The following is a 14,694-nucleotide window of genomic DNA, read 5'->3' as shown; positions in this document are numbered from 1 at the left end:
AGGTAAGGAAGGGTGAAGGGCCCTGGGAGACTTGTTCTTAGCTGCTTGTTCTCTCACAAACACCTCGGTGAGTCACTGGGTGCTGAGAGTGACGAGCACCTCTAATAACCTGGTTTGACTCACACAGCTCCATCACCGTAATCTGCCAACCATCTGCAGCACAGCAATAAGGAATGGGGACATTCTGACCAGAGAGGGTACAGCCCTCCTTCCTCTCTGCTCAGAGATGAGATGGGATAATCACAGTCCCTGCAGAGCAGAGTGAGCTGTCAGAGTTGCAGCTTTCTTTTCAGAAGGCTCACAGCTAGCAAACCACAAAGAGGTCGATTGATTTGGAAGGGCTGAGTCAGTCCTGCTGGGATCTCATCTGTGCAGTTTCCAGCCTGGGGTCTGGCACATTAAACTACCTGCAGGGATATGCACACAAACGTGTCTCTCGGGCTAGTTTGTGTGTGTGTGCTGTGTTTAGTCTTGACTGCACCTGTGTTGTTTCTGTTTGCAGGCCTGCAACTACTGGACAAAAGCAGCAGCCCTTTCCCTGTGCTCACGGCAGTGCAGCACCCTGATAGGGGCCAGGAAGAGCAGGAAGATGTGTCTGTCTTGGTCCATGAGTAAGAAGATGCCCCCTCCTCTCTTCCTTTGATGTGGCCTTGGGGGCAGTGTGAGTGAGGAGGGCAGGGGGTAGTGTTTGCCAGCCAGATGACTGGGATTTCTTTGTGGAGAAATTGCTCATTATGGAGAGGTGGCAATTGAACTCTTGCCTGTGGGTTGCTTCTGTGTTCAGGAGCCAAAGGTCTAAGGCTCAGGGCCTCTCTTATCTCTGAGGTTAGCTCCTATGGGATTGTTCTTTTCTTTCCTAGAAAGCAGAAGAGGAAGAGAAAGGAGTTCAGCACCAGCTGCCCTTCTTGGCCTTTTTCCCAGTGCTGTTCAGCGCTGGCTGGTGATGTACAGAAACCAAGACAGGGCTGAAAGGCTACTGCTCCCTCACCTGGTAGAGGAGCCTGGTGTGGGAGGGCTTTCTCCTGCACACACAAGGATCCAGGAGAACAAAGCAGAGGTGGACTCCAAGGAGTGGCTTGGGTAAGTGGGGTGGAGGGCTCTGGGTTTCCTCTTGTTGCTGCCATCAGAGAACTCTTATGGGACTGTTGGGCTGATGAAGTTTATTTTCCCTTCTTGCCTATAGGAGGAAGTATCTGAGGTGGTGGCATCACACGGTGATACTCGTCCGGTGCCAGCGTGACGGGAGGCTGCTGTGTCTGGCAAGGGCATGGCATCAATGGCAGGAAGCCAGCAGGGTGCTGGTCCTGGCTCAGGTGTTGGTGAGTGTGTGGTACTGCCATGGAGTGGCACTCATGGGTGTTCCTGGGCGAGCCTGCTCTGCCTCCAGCCTCACATACATCCTGGGAGATGCGACCTAAGGCTTTAACATGTCCCAGAGTGCAGCAGAGCACTGCTTTGCTGCTCTGGCTACTCTTTGTCTTCCTCTTGGAAGCGTGGCAGATGGGTATATCCATGCATTTCATTGTGCTTTGCCCCATCTTACAGACAGATGACTTGTAAAGATTGTAGCCTGTGCAAAACCTTCTCAGCAAGGATTAGAATCATTGTCCTCACTGGTGTTCCTGACTTATCCCTCTGGTGCCCACAGCCTACCTGAGCCCTGCCAGAGCCCCAGTAATCTGTGTCCTGTCTCTTCCTGGCAGGACCAGCAGTGGCTGGTACAAAAGGCCTGGAGGGTGTGGAGACAACGACATCTGCAAAACTGTGTGGTGCAGAAGTTTTTGGAGGAGGAAGCCAGGAGCCTCCTGTCTCAGGTAAGCAGTTACAAGTGCCTTCATTCTGTGGACCTCAGTGGACCCAAAAGGACAACTGGTACTCCCTGTATCTCAGTCTCCCTGCACAAAGTGCTTGCTTAGGGAGAGCCTGAACACACCAAGGCATGAGACTTGCCTATAACGAAGAGAAATAGCTTCCAGCTTTACAAAGGTTCAACTTTGGGGTTTTTTACAGTCTTTGTGCCAGCAGTCAGATTCCCTGACATGTGCACCCTTCCCCACTGTTACCAGAGATGTTCATGCACTAATCCTTTGCCTCTCAAGAGTCCACACAGGGAAGAAATGGGCTCCATGTCAGTGAAGGAAAACTGTGCTGACTTGCACCCAGGGGCAGGCAAAGCCTTAGAGCTCCAAGAGCCAGTTTGCTCCTCTGCCTGCCTCCCAAAGATCCATGCAGGATGAGGATGAGGTCCTCCTTTAACAAGGTGAGAGCAAGGGCTGAAATTAGAGGGCAGAGGGAGCATTGCTCTTCATTTTCTCACATTGATTCATACTCTGCACTTCACTTACTGGCTCCAGGAACACAGGGGAGACAGAAGGGCTCTGAGTGAAGGGTGAGGCAGTTGGCACAGCCCTTGCCAGAGGAAGAGCCGTGTATGTGGGTCCTGTGAGGGTGGCTGCAGCCTCTCAAGGGCAACCTGACTGTTTGATTTGTCCACTTCCCTGTTTCAGGCCTTTGGAAGGTGGCGCCGGCTCACAGCACTGCAGCTCAAGGACAAAGGCCACTGGTGAAGGGTGGGAGCCTGCATGCAGCTGCTGCTCACTTCAGGACCCGGTGGAGGATACAGCTGCCTGTCACAACAAAGAGCTGCTCCTGTGCAAGCAAATCAAGGCTGTGCTCCCCACATAAAAGCAGTGTTGCAGGCCAGAAGCAGTAGCCAAAGGACAAGAGATGGTACCCAGTGACAGTTCCTCTCTAAAGGACTGATCTCCTACCTCCCTGGAGGCAGGAATTGGAGAGGTTATTGCCTTTTGTTGTGAGGTTGCATTCCCTTTTCCCCCAGACCCCGATTTTGCTGCACTTCTGATAAAAGGCCACAACCCCACCTCATAGGCTCTCCTTTTACTCCGTGTTTTTCTTCCTGGACAGGCATTTAGTGTCATGCAGGGGAGTAAGCAAATACCTCAGTCTTAGGGAAGAGCAGCAGTGTGCCTGTGCAAATGCTACATCCTATTGGTGCTGAAGGCTGGCCTGTCCTGGGTAGGTAGCTGTGAACACAGGTCTTTATTTTGAGGTTTGGCTCCTCCCCTGGGGGAGGATTCCCACATGGCTCCCCCCTCCCCCCCTGTCTAGGTCCATCAGCTCTTCATTAAGCCTTTCAGTGGGTGGCCAACCTCTTGACTGCTTCCTGCTGGTTCCTTTCTGTGCTGAATGGGCTAGGGATGAAGAAACCTGCCAGGAACAGCTGAGCACCAAAAGCTTTGCTGAGGCAAGACAGGCGTGTCTGACCCCCAACCTTCCCATTACTTGCTTCTGTGATTGATGCCCTGTAATTACCCTGGATATATGAGCCCAGTCTCAGACAGCTGTAATGAGAGGGTCTGAAGAATCTGGAAAAGGCTTTTCTTCCATGCTTGTTTGAAAGAGATGCTCACAGCATGGCAGGGATCTCAAAATCCCACTGGGAGCTGCCCCAAGGTCTTGTTTTCCTAGCCTGGAGTAGCTTTGCAGGATTGTTAAAGTACACAAAGCTTCCCCCAACCCCTTATTCCAATGCTGGGGGGACTGAGGCTGCTCAGAGTCATTAGGTCAGAAAAGATAGCCTCTCTTTCCCTCCAGGCACTGGAAAAGGACCACCCCAGCTCCTTTGACCTTGCAGAACTGAGGCAAAGGTTGTAGCTGTCAGCTTTTGGGAAGTTCTAGGATTTACACTTTCCCTGCTCTGCTGTGGAGCTTTGTCCACACTTTCCTTAGGGCAGGTGTTGATAAGGGAGGGCAGAACTGCCCCATAAACAATAGGTGTTCTCACAGTTTTCCTTTGTGCCAGGCTCATCAGTTTGCACACAAAATGTCTTTGTTACTTAGCCAAAATAGGGCCTAATGCAAGAGACACCTTCCCTTTGTGCATTTTATTGTACTAAACCTAAGAAATAGTGTGATTCCTACTCAGAGTCTCCTCCAGAAGTGAAATTCACAGACTGCTGCTGACAACAGGCAATACAATAAAAGGAGAAACGTTATGGAGAAAATGAGAACCTTCTTGTGGAGTGCAAAACAGCATGATCTGATCAGTTATGAAGAGATAAGTCTTAGGAGTGCAATGTAAATGCAACTTGAGCTTCTTTTCAGCATGGATAACTGCTGCAGTAGTTTCCTTGCATAGGCACTGCTGCCATGAGAGGGTCTGCCCCTAAAGCAGCATTTCTGCCAGGAGACAGTTACCAGACTCCCACAGAGTTATCACATTGATGCACCAGAATTCTCCTGTTGCTGTAATCAACAGAGCCCTGATTAGCAGAGCTGGCCTTCAAGCTCAGGCTCAGCCTCAGCTCCGAGGTTCAGGTCCTTCTGGTCCTTGTTCAGTGAGCAGGGGTCAGGGTGTTGGGGATAGAGCAGCATGTGGTGGGAGCAGATCAGAGCTAGCCTGGTCACTGGGTTTGGGAGTGTGTGGTCCATCAGCAGCACAGGAGCTGCTTTTCTCTCTCTGCAGTCAGTGGATGGAAGAAGGAAGTATAAGGGAGTATAAGAGGAATTTTCACTGCTGAGTCTGAGAGTTCAACAGCTCAAAAGTATCATCCACAACCTGCCAAAGGCAGTTTTCGAGTGGGAAGTCGTTGTCCACCAGGTTGACCAAGTAGTAGTTGTCATGGATGTACTGGATGATCATGCGAGAGGGCGACTCCTCTTCATACAGCTTGGCCCATTGCTCGATCCACAGGGCAAAGGCCTCATCCTGCCAAGGAAAAACAAACTCCTGGTAGCAGTGGTGTAATGCAGATGTCTGAGGAACATTAAAATGCAGCTCTGTTTAGGACAACCAGTGTCACATAGGCCTGGCCAGCTGGAGCTTGTTTCTTAGTGAAAATGGCAAGAACTGAGCGAGGTCGCCCCAGGCTTTGTAGTCGGTGGCAAGTGCCCAGAGCCGACAGGAAACATGCTTGCAGTAAAATGGCTCAATGCTGCCCCTGTGCGTGCAGGAGGGGAGGAGGAGCCACTGCCCAGAGCTCTGGGGCTCAGTACAGTGACAGCAGAAGCTCCCAAGCCTCCTGTCACTGGGCACTTGGTGTTTGTGAAGAGCTTTTGCAGGAGCAAAGTCCTTTCACGGATGGAGCAACAGGAGCAATATCTGCAGCTCTGCAAGCTAATATCACAGCAGTACTCAGCTGTGAGAAGTGTCACTCATTAAAAACAAACCAGACACTCTGGTCTTCCAGAGGCATCACAGCACTGTATTCAGCAGGAGGGAGCACTCACCTTCCAGGAGAGGAAGCTTACAGGATCCACTACAGTGGGCTGGATGATCTCTCTGCCTGGGAAGATGCCCCAGGTGACAGCATTGGGTTGCAGATCTGGAGCATTGGTGATGTTCTGGCCCTGCCAAAAGGAAGGAAAAACGTTTCTGAAGCAACTGCTGGAGGAGAGATTGAGTTAGAACAAGTGCATTTACCCTTTCCTTGTTCAAAGATTAGACAGCTGCTGCACATCACAGCTGACTTGCTTCCCTTTGCCTAACCTTCATCGTCCCTCTTGTCCCACTTTGGTCACAGTGACATCTGACTCTCTCATATTTGCCTCTCTCCCAAGGTGGTGAAAGGAGTGTCCTGGCCACAGCCTACCTTGACATTGACAATGTGGTAGTTCACTCGCAGCTCGTACTTCTTCAGCACTTTGAGTAGTGCTGTGACAATCTCACTGGAGGTGAAGAACTCCAGGTATGCCTGCAGGGAGGAAGGGCAAAGAGGGTAAGAGACTTTACTCATTGCAGGGCTGGGACACATACAAGCTGTACAGTCTGGGCTGCTGGGAAACCAGGGAGCTTAACACATGTATGTCCATTCCCAGAAACATGTTCTGAAGAGGATGCTTGAGCAAAGGGCAGAGCAAATCTGTCAGACCTTGGGAGGGGGAAATAAAAACATACAAAGCAGAAGTAACAGCCCAGGAGCAGCCAGCTCAGGAATGCTACAGCCTTCCTGGTTTTCACTCATGTAAGCAGGCAGGCTGGAATAGCTCCAGAGTGTGTAACCACAACTCTGCCTGGGAAGCAGCCTGTGCCAGACAGGAGAGTGCTCAGAAGAGCCTGAGCTCGACCTCAGCTCAATGTGCTACCTTTGAACAGCAGTGTCCTGCCAAGGCAGCCCAGTCTGCTGGGAGCAGAAGTCAGGGGTCTCAGCTGGGGTCTCCCAAGCACCCTCCTGTTCCCTGTCCTCATCTTTTGTTTGCAGTTCTGTGTGCTTATACAACCTAATTCTCTCTTTGTTCCATCTACTGCTGCTCTGTGCTTGGCTGCTCCCAACAACTGTTCCCCTCCCCCCATTTCCTGGCCATTGTGTGAGATGATGGATTTCCCCTCACCTCGGGGGAATTTCTTCCTTTGAACACATAACTGCATTTGCCATCTGCTGGTCTCTTGGCTTTAGTGGTTTGGATCCCTTTTGAACAATGCTGCTTTGTTTCCTAGTATGAGCCACTTGCTTGGCATTTACCTTGATGGGAGATTCCTATCACAGCCATTAGTGGCAAGGCTCTAGGGCCTGAAAATGTAAGACAGTAGGAGGCAGGTGTGGGAGATAAGGCTGCTTGCAGGCCAGAGAAGGAACCTGGCAGCTGCCTGAACAGCACAGCAGGAGTGAAGGAACTGGTGAAGAATTCTGTCTTAGAGAAGGACAGATAAGGGAGTTTTTCAATGCTTAGTTACCACCATGAGAAGCTGCATTTATTGATTCTCTATGAAAAACCTGCATGCTTCCTGCATCACTGAATGGGATCAGATGCAGAGGCAGGCATGTGGTTGTATGTAAAACTATTAACCTTGCTCTAAAATGAAGTCACTAGTAATTACTGGCTGAGTAAAACCAAGAAACTCTGTAGATGTTCAATGATGTTTTAAGGAGGGGGAAGACAGCTATGAAGTAAGCCATAGAGATGACATAGTCTCTTTCTTAAGATACCAAAGGAGCTTTGCCTCATCTCAGCAAGGAGGCATTAAGATAAGGAGCAGGCAGAAGGATTATCTGGGTGAAAGCCAAGGACCTCCCTACCCAAACTGGGTCATAACTCTTTGCTGCCTAGCCCAGAGCACTGCAATACCTTTTGGAAGACATAACCCCCACTGGGCCCCCAGCCTACAATGGGGTCTGTGGATGGTTTGCCATTGATGTTTGGCTGGGAGTTGATGGTCAGGATTCCTCGTCTGTTAACCTTCTCCAGCTGCTCCTTCAGAAGGTTGGTTTCAGTAGCAAGAGGGTCATCGTTCCAGGGCATACATGTAACCTGCCAGTGAGGAGAAAGCATGGCTCACAATGGGTGTAACAACCCTTTTGTTACCCTATGGGTGATGAAGGAGCTCCTAAGTGCCTCAATGGTCTCAAACACACCTACTTCAGGACAAACTCCCAAGTTTAGTTCCAGGGGTAGGATATGCTCAACTCTAAGAATGAATGCTGAAGTCTATCAGTACTGGGCCTGTCACACTGTAGCAGCTTTCCTCTTGTTGAGCCCTAGCTCTGGCTGTTGGATTTCCTTCATCCACTGTCTCAGTGAGTCCTTTTGGAAAGGAAAGTGCCAGTTCTTGTTAGAACAATGTGGTACCAGAAGCAAGAGGAAATACATGCTGTTGTCTGTGCCACTCTGACCATCCCTTCCTGGGCCATCACTCACCTTGTGCCCGTTCTTGTTGGGTTCTCCTGTGATGTAACACGTGAACACCTCAAAGACACTTTCCTCACCAGTCAGCTCTTCTCCCCACATCTTCAGGAGCTCCTCCCGGGGGGACTTGCTCTTCAGGTAGAAGAGGTAATAGTCCTTCAGTTCCCCAAAGGCTGGAGAGGAGGAATTACCCCTGTAAAGGGAGCAGACACAGGGTTAACAGGCCACTGAGGAAGATGGGCTGATCTGGTGATGCAGAAAGACAGCCACCCAGAACAAAAGCATCCAACACAATCCACCTAGAGACCAAAAGCCTCAATATCTTGGTGCCATTTCCACCTCATTCAACTCCAAGCAATGGAGGAGCTGTGTTAAGATGACACCTATTCTGTCAAGCCCAAAGCATGCCCAGGACACCCACTAAGGGCAAAGATCAGCTGTGGGACAGGCTTTCATACCTCTTCTTCACTGCCATTGCAGGCTGACAGCTTACCATCTGCCATTGGGGAAATCATCCCACTCCTGAGTTCGATAGATGTAACTCTTTGGCCTGGAGGCCCAGAAGATTGGCCGAACATCTTCCACTCTCCTCTTGGGGTGAGCACTGACTGCCCAGGGCAGAGGCCGCCTGCAGGGAGGAGCAGATGTTAACACAGTTCCTCTGCTCACTTTCCTCTAGAGGCTGGAAGCCCTTCCCCTGGAGAACTTTGTCTCTAGGGAGAGTAAGCAACAGAGGCTGAAAAGTGTTCTTTTGGTCAAGTAGGACAGAGAACTCATCTTCCTTTATGGAAGATCTTTTCCTACTCAGTTCCCTCACAGGATCATAGAATGTTAGGGGTTGGAAGGGACCTTTAGAGATCATCTAGTCCAACCTCACCATGTTTAGCACATATCTAGTACAGGACTTACACTTGAAATTGGATGAGGTAAGGGAAAAAAAACCCATCTGTTCATTTTCCTTTCCTTCCTCTTGTCTGCACTGAAGCCTGGGGACTTGGAGAGAAGTCCACATTCAGTTATCAGCTGCAGAGAACCCAAGAAATCCCCAGTGGGAGCTACATAGCACCTAGCCTGGAAAAAGGCTCGTGACAGTCCTCAAAACAAACTGTTTATTCCAAGAGGCAGCTCGAAGTTTGGGGTTTTCAAGTTCCAGAACCAACTACTTTAAAGCCACTTGACTAAAGCTCCTCCTTGAGCTGTCTCCTCTATTCCTCCCAGCTTTAGCCTTCAGTAGATGGGATGAATGGATGGGAAAGGGGAACTACAGATACTCACCTGGGGTCCTCGTTCCATACGCCCAGGCGCTTCAGGACTTCGGTCGTAGCCACTTCCCGATTGAGGGTGTAGAAGTGGAGCCCGTGCACCACACCACTGTCCAACAGCTCCCTGCACATGGTCACTGCCAGCTCCACCCCATAGTTCCTGATGGCTGCATCATTGTCCTTGATGGGTTCAATCACATCTTTGATTTCTTGAGGCACTTCCAGCTTGGAGAGCTTCACCAGCTGCCGCAGGGAGTGGTAACCCTGTGCGAGGATGCAGAGCATTTTTGGTTTTAAGGCCCTGTTCTGACATCCCAGTAACACAGGTACTTGATGTCTAATTTCTGTGGCAGGAGCTTTAGAATTGGGGCTCCTGGATTCTACACCTAGGCCTCATCTCTAGGACAGTAACACAGTCCTGGTCATATCACTGTAGGTGCTTTCTTCCCATTTCTTTGCCTGGGCCCAACATGCTGACAGTGAGGACTAACAGCCACCTCAGGACTGACAGACCATTTTCCTTTATAGGGGGTTTTTTACCATATGGGCACAGAAAACATTTTAAACTGGTTACTACATGCCTGAGAGTTGTATTTGGCAACCTCCTACAGACTTATCAAACATTTAGCAGCCTCACTTCCCAGAAGTTTTGTGGAGGGCATTTCCAGACCTCTCTCAGGCTCTGACCCACAAACACTGAATATCCTGGATCCTTAATTCCCTCTCCCACCTGGAATTACTGGATTTCACCTGTATGGGGAAGATGCCAGGAATAATGGGGCAGGTGATGCCAATGGCTTGACAGTCCTTCACGAACTTGAGAAAGGTTTCTGAGCGGAAAAACAGCTGTGTAATGATGAAGTCTGCCCCAGCAAAGACTTTTTCCTTCAGGTGCCTCAGGTCTGCCTCATAGCTCTCTGCTTCAGGATGACCTTTGGGGTAGCCTTTGGAGAAGAGGTGGTGGGAGAAAAAGAAGGAGAACAGTGAAACTCTGGTGTGGTTGGGAGAACACAGTAGAAATGAGAAAGTAGCCAAGCTGATTGTACTGTTACTTACAGCCCAGGTTCAGAGAGGAACTGCTGAGCTGACTTCCCTGTCTCAGACACTATCCCACAGTGTGCAATGAAAGACATTTACCTGCCACACAGATGTCAAAGTAATCATCAAATTCATTGCGAATGTGCTTAACCAGGTCAACAGCATAGTTAAAGCCCTCTACTTCTTCCTCCCACTCCTCACCAGAAGGATCTGAAAAGAGAACAAATCCACAGCTCTTTCCAAGTGTTTGCTGGACCCAGATCTGCCTGTACTGTATAAATCTCCTGCTATCAGAATCAAGACAAGATGAAGTCTCCAAGTTTGCAGTTTTGCCTATGGACTGCTTTTGTCTATCCTTGATCTGGAGGGACTGCTAACAAAGGAACTGGGTGAAATGCAGCCTCTACTTTTAATTCCCACAGCAGAAGGAGCCTCTAATTTATATTTTTACCCTGGAAGTGAATAGCAGTACAGCCTCTGCCCTCTGCACCATTGCACAAAACGATTCACCTCCACGCAGCGCCATGATGTTCTTCAGCCCGAGCCTCTTGGCTTTCTGCAGGTGCCCTGTGATATCATCCTTGGTCTGATTGCAGCATGTCATGTGCAGGATGGTCTCCAGGCCACAGTAATTGACTGCAGTGTTGGCAATAATCATAGAAGAGGTTTCTTTGTCAGATCCTGGGTCTCCTGCAGGGTGCCACGTCACATCAATGAAGAGCGGTCCACCTGCTCCCATGCGGTCAAACCTGTGGATTTTAGAGCTGTGTTATGCTACTGTGTAGCCAGCTCCCCTCTCTTTGCCTGGGATATCCTGCTCACTGCTGGAATGCCAGCAACAGACTGAGAGCTTGGATGACAGCAGCAGGAGAGACCAAGAGGTGTTGAACTAGGAGTTTAGCAAGTGGCCAATATAAACAAGAGAAGTTATCCTTTAAGGCTGCATGAGGAGGAACTTACAATCTCTTTGAAGAAGAGGCAACTGAAGTGTTCCCTGTAGAATACAATTCCTCTCAGCATGCTCTTTTAGACTGATACATCTCCTGATAGGCAGCAATGCAAGTCCCATTCTTTTTGAGATGGGAGACTGTGCTGCAACCCCTGTTCTCGGCTTTAACCACAGAGCCCACAAATATGAAAAGATGGACCAGATCTCTGTTGTGTTCCACGTGGGAACACAAGTGCCTAACAGAGGAAACAAAAGCTCCCCTGTCTGCCTCCTGTAGGTTGAACCAGCCCTTCTGTTTAAAGTCAACCTGGCACTGGCATACAGCAGTTACAAAAAAAACCCCTCCCTCTTCTCCTCCAGGTGAGTACATGGTGGTTTGTGGTGCTCCCAGCTGGGCTCCAGGATAACCTTCAGCTCTGGAGACACCCATCTCAAAGCCTAAAACTCAGGAACTCAGTAACAGAGCCACAAACCATAGAGGCTGGGCGATTCTGGTAACAAGTGAGAGTGTTCCAGGGCGGTGGGTACACTGTCCAGAAGTACTTTTCTGCTCTGTTGTCCCCCAGCAGTCTGCTTCAGCCCCAGAGCATGACACTGGAGTTGCTCCATCTTCACAGAGTGGGAGAGGGAAAAGAGCCTGGTGCCTTCATTAACCCCACCATGACACTTAACTCTTCAGGGCCTCCAAGGAAGACAAGTTACCTGGTGTCCATTACCCTCCTCAGCGGGAAAGCACAGCCCCACTACCTGTTTCGTCACCTGGAAGGGGAAACAGAGCATGGGGCAGAGCCTGCCTCATTAGCTATTTCCCAGCCCTCCACCAAAGACACTTGACCTCTCCCTTCTCCCACCCCACAGCCTTCACCTGGAGATGAGGTTGACAGCAGCATTGGCTGTGCGTGGAGGGAAGAACTCCAAGGAGAACCACTTGTCCCCGGAGTCCTGCCGCCGCCGCATCTTCTCGCGCAGCCGCTCGTGGCGGTCGGCATCCAGCACAGGGGTGGAGCAGCGGGAGCTGTCCTTGGAGCTCTCGCTCCCACTGCTGCTCCCTCCATCAGACCTGGAGCTGGAACTGCCACCACTGCAGGTATGCTGGGTCTCATTGACCATGGTGAGCTCTCTGGAGGAAGGGAACAGAAGGAGCACGGTGGGTACGAGACAGGACAGAGATGTCAGTTGCTGCTGGGGTGGGCAGATGATGAAAAAGCCTGTGCAACCCAACGTTAATCATCACCAAGGTGTCTTTTGCCAGCCCTCACTCTAAGCTGTAGTAGGGGATCTGGTGAAAACACACCAAAAAAGCGTGTGTTTAGATAGTGCTGAGAGAAATACCAGCAGATGGCTTTCTGCCACTTCAGTGCAGCTATTCTGTGCCTGCTGGGTCAAATTTGGCTCTCAAAGAAGTTGAGTCAACATTGCTTTTGCCCTGAGAACAGCTTTGCAAGCCATGATACCCATGTGTATCAGGTGAGGGCCTCTGATCTTGTGGCCTTGGGCTAGATGTGCCAGGAGATATGTTTTTTTCTACAGCACCTGCTTCTTGGACAGTATCCATCTGCAGAGTTTCCATTCCATTTGTTCCCCAAAGGCAGCACTTCTTTACAGGGCAGGGAGGACAGCAAGTGCTAATAAGGCAGGTACACAAGAATGCACAAACTATTCTTAGGTCAGAAAAAAATAGTGAAGAACTCCCTCTGCTCAGGCTGTTCCCACAAATCTTGTCCTTTGTTTCATCTCAGCAGGCATCAGTTGCATTTCTAACCATTCACCTTCTTCCACAAGCCACACCATCTCCACAGACAGCTGTCCCCTTTGCCAATACCACTGCACACACTCAGCTTTTTATCAGATGTTCACTGTTCCTTCCTTCACCAACTGTGGCTGCTTGGAAACAAGGTCAGCACAGACCATTCCCTTGACATGTGATTCCCTGCCTTGCAACATCATCAGCTGTGCTGCTTTGGCTTGACAGAAAGGAAGATTACACTGCAAAGTCAGTGGTACCAGTGGGTCTAGATGCCCAGCTTAGCTCCCAAAAGCATTTCACTCTATGCCTTTAAAATTAGGTAGTAATTACAGGTAATTACAGAAGAGATGACATCAAATTTGCATGCACATTGTTTGCTTAGGTACCTGCCAAACTTAAATTGTCATTGGGAAACAACAACCTGTTGTATTACATAATCCTGGAGCCTGTCACAGAGGAAACAGTTATGTGAGCTAGTGTGCACTTTGTCCTTATCATAAGCAATGTAGATTTAGGTGATCCAAGAAGCCTTTGAACTCCTTTTCTACTGTTTACATTGAGTTGCCAATCAAGCAAAAGCCTTTGGGAGAAAGTCTACTTTTACCACCTGGGGAACCTCTCCAGCTGGCAGGAGATATGAGGAAGGAGCGCACGCCTTCTGCTGCCAAGTGGGACGGGAGTCTCACATCTCTTGTGTACAAACATAAGCCATGTTGAAAAATCAGCAGCACAGACCTGCTGACAAGTGATGCAAAAGCAACTGGGTGCATAGCAACAGCCTTGGCCGAGCTTCTCCAAGGACCTTGTCTAACATCCTCATGGCAGTAATCTGGGAGTGTTATCCCAAAGTGTCCGTTAGTAATCAAGCCAGCGGCACAAAAACCACGTGCAGGCAACTCCTGGTATCACACTTTTTGCAAGCATGCTCTGGCACTGTAGGCAAATCACAGTATCTCTTTTCCCACTCAAGATTTAACACCCAGCACAAGGGAGGGTTCATGTATTGATGTCTCTATTGGATGAGATTTGTTCTTGAGGAAAGATCCCTATCTTACTGGCAATCTAGAGCCTCAAAGACATAAGAAAGGCCCCACTTAAATTTTGGGCACAGGCACCATGCAGAGCCATTTCCCTACCATCAGAGGCACCAGAGATTTGCTGGCAGAGCCTTGCAGTTGTGGCAAAGGTAAAGATTTTCTAAACAACAACAGTTGCCTTATTTTGCAATCTTAAAGCACCCATCAGCTGCTCTGGGTCAGCTCTGCAGCACACAGACGAGCCCAAAGCTCTGCGGCCCAGCACGTTGACGCTGACGGTGCCTATTTGCTTTGCTGTAGGGTATTTCTACTGGTTCTACGCCGGAACCGAGCCCTTGGCACACCTCCCCATGCAGGGTGGAGATCTGCATCCTCCTAAGCTTAGTTTTACCACCCTTGCTAAACTCGTCTGCCTCGATGTGCCCTTCAGCTGGGGCACAGCTGCGGGCGACCGTACCCAGGGCCGTGCTGTCCCGGGCCATGGCACCGGGCTGTCAGCCTTACCGGGCATGGCCGGTGGGAAAGGACCCGGGGGGACCCCAACCACCCCCGCGGGCTGCCGGGGGCGAAGGGGCAGGGGCAGCGCTGGGAGAGGGGTTGGGGGCCGGGGGAGGGTCCCTGTGCCGCGGCAGGGGCCGACGGCAGCCCCATCACCTCAGGTGAACCCGCTGGGAGCGCACCTCGGCCCGACGCAGCGCGGGGGCGGCCGGGGCCGGTATCGCGGCTCGGGGGGGGGCTCGGGGGGTGCCGCGGGGCGGGGACAGGGGTCGGGGCCCGTGGCGGGGCCGCGCTCACCTGCGGGCGGTGCCGGGCGCTGCGCGAGGCGGGCGGCCCCGGCCCGCGCCGCTTTAAGGCCGGGCTGAACTAGGTGGGGAGGGGGGGGGACGGGGATGGGTCACGTGGTGCCCCGCGCGGCTCCCCTCGCCAACATGGCGGCGCGCGCCCCGCGCTCCCCCCTCGCCGCGCGAGCAGTGGGCGGGGCCAGCGGCGGCCGCGGCGCAGCGCGGCGGGCGGGGC

General features: G+C 51.0%; 1 protein-coding gene and 1 long non-coding RNA gene across 4 annotated transcripts; one reads left to right on the top strand and one right to left on the bottom strand.

The window, feature by feature from the left end:
• The first annotated feature begins 1,012 nt into the window (after positions 1–1,012).
• Positions 1,013–1,787, top strand: LOC133627432 (uncharacterized). Its single transcript, XR_009820190.1, has 3 exons — positions 1,013–1,080; positions 1,184–1,319; positions 1,704–1,787. It is a non-coding gene; the product is annotated as an uncharacterized LOC133627432 (long non-coding RNA).
• Positions 1,788–3,898: 2,111 nt separating this feature from the next.
• On the bottom strand, positions 3,899–14,558 carry MTHFR (methylenetetrahydrofolate reductase). 3 transcript variants are annotated; one of them, XM_062012884.1, is made up of 12 exons: positions 14,473–14,558; positions 11,759–12,013; positions 10,455–10,693; positions 10,044–10,154; positions 9,657–9,850; positions 8,920–9,170; positions 8,138–8,272; positions 7,657–7,837; positions 7,087–7,269; positions 5,613–5,714; positions 5,251–5,370; positions 3,899–4,729 (listed from the first exon to the last, which is right to left on the bottom strand). In XM_062012884.1, exons 2-12 carry the CDS (start codon positions 12,001–12,003, stop codon positions 4,532–4,534), a joined length of 1,959 nt encoding a protein of 652 aa, XP_061868868.1. In that variant the 5' UTR covers positions 12,004–12,013; positions 14,473–14,558; the 3' UTR covers positions 3,899–4,531. The 3 variants fall into 3 exon arrangements, with proteins under 3 accessions (XP_061868868.1, XP_061868869.1, XP_061868871.1); XM_062012885.1 differs by lacking the exon at positions 14,473–14,558 and adding an exon at positions 11,596–11,652 and having other exon boundaries at positions 11,759–11,827; XM_062012887.1 differs by lacking the exons at positions 11,759–12,013; positions 14,473–14,558 and adding an exon at positions 11,566–11,609.
• Positions 14,559–14,694: the final 136 nt, after the last annotated feature.

The sequence above is a fragment of the Colius striatus genome, chromosome 21 (genome assembly GCF_028858725.1).
Source record: "Colius striatus isolate bColStr4 chromosome 21, bColStr4.1.hap1, whole genome shotgun sequence".
Taxonomy (NCBI): Eukaryota; Metazoa; Chordata; class Aves; order Coliiformes; family Coliidae; genus Colius; species Colius striatus.
The sequence above is the reverse complement of the archived record's forward strand: the minus strand, read 5'-3'. Positions and strand labels throughout refer to the sequence as shown.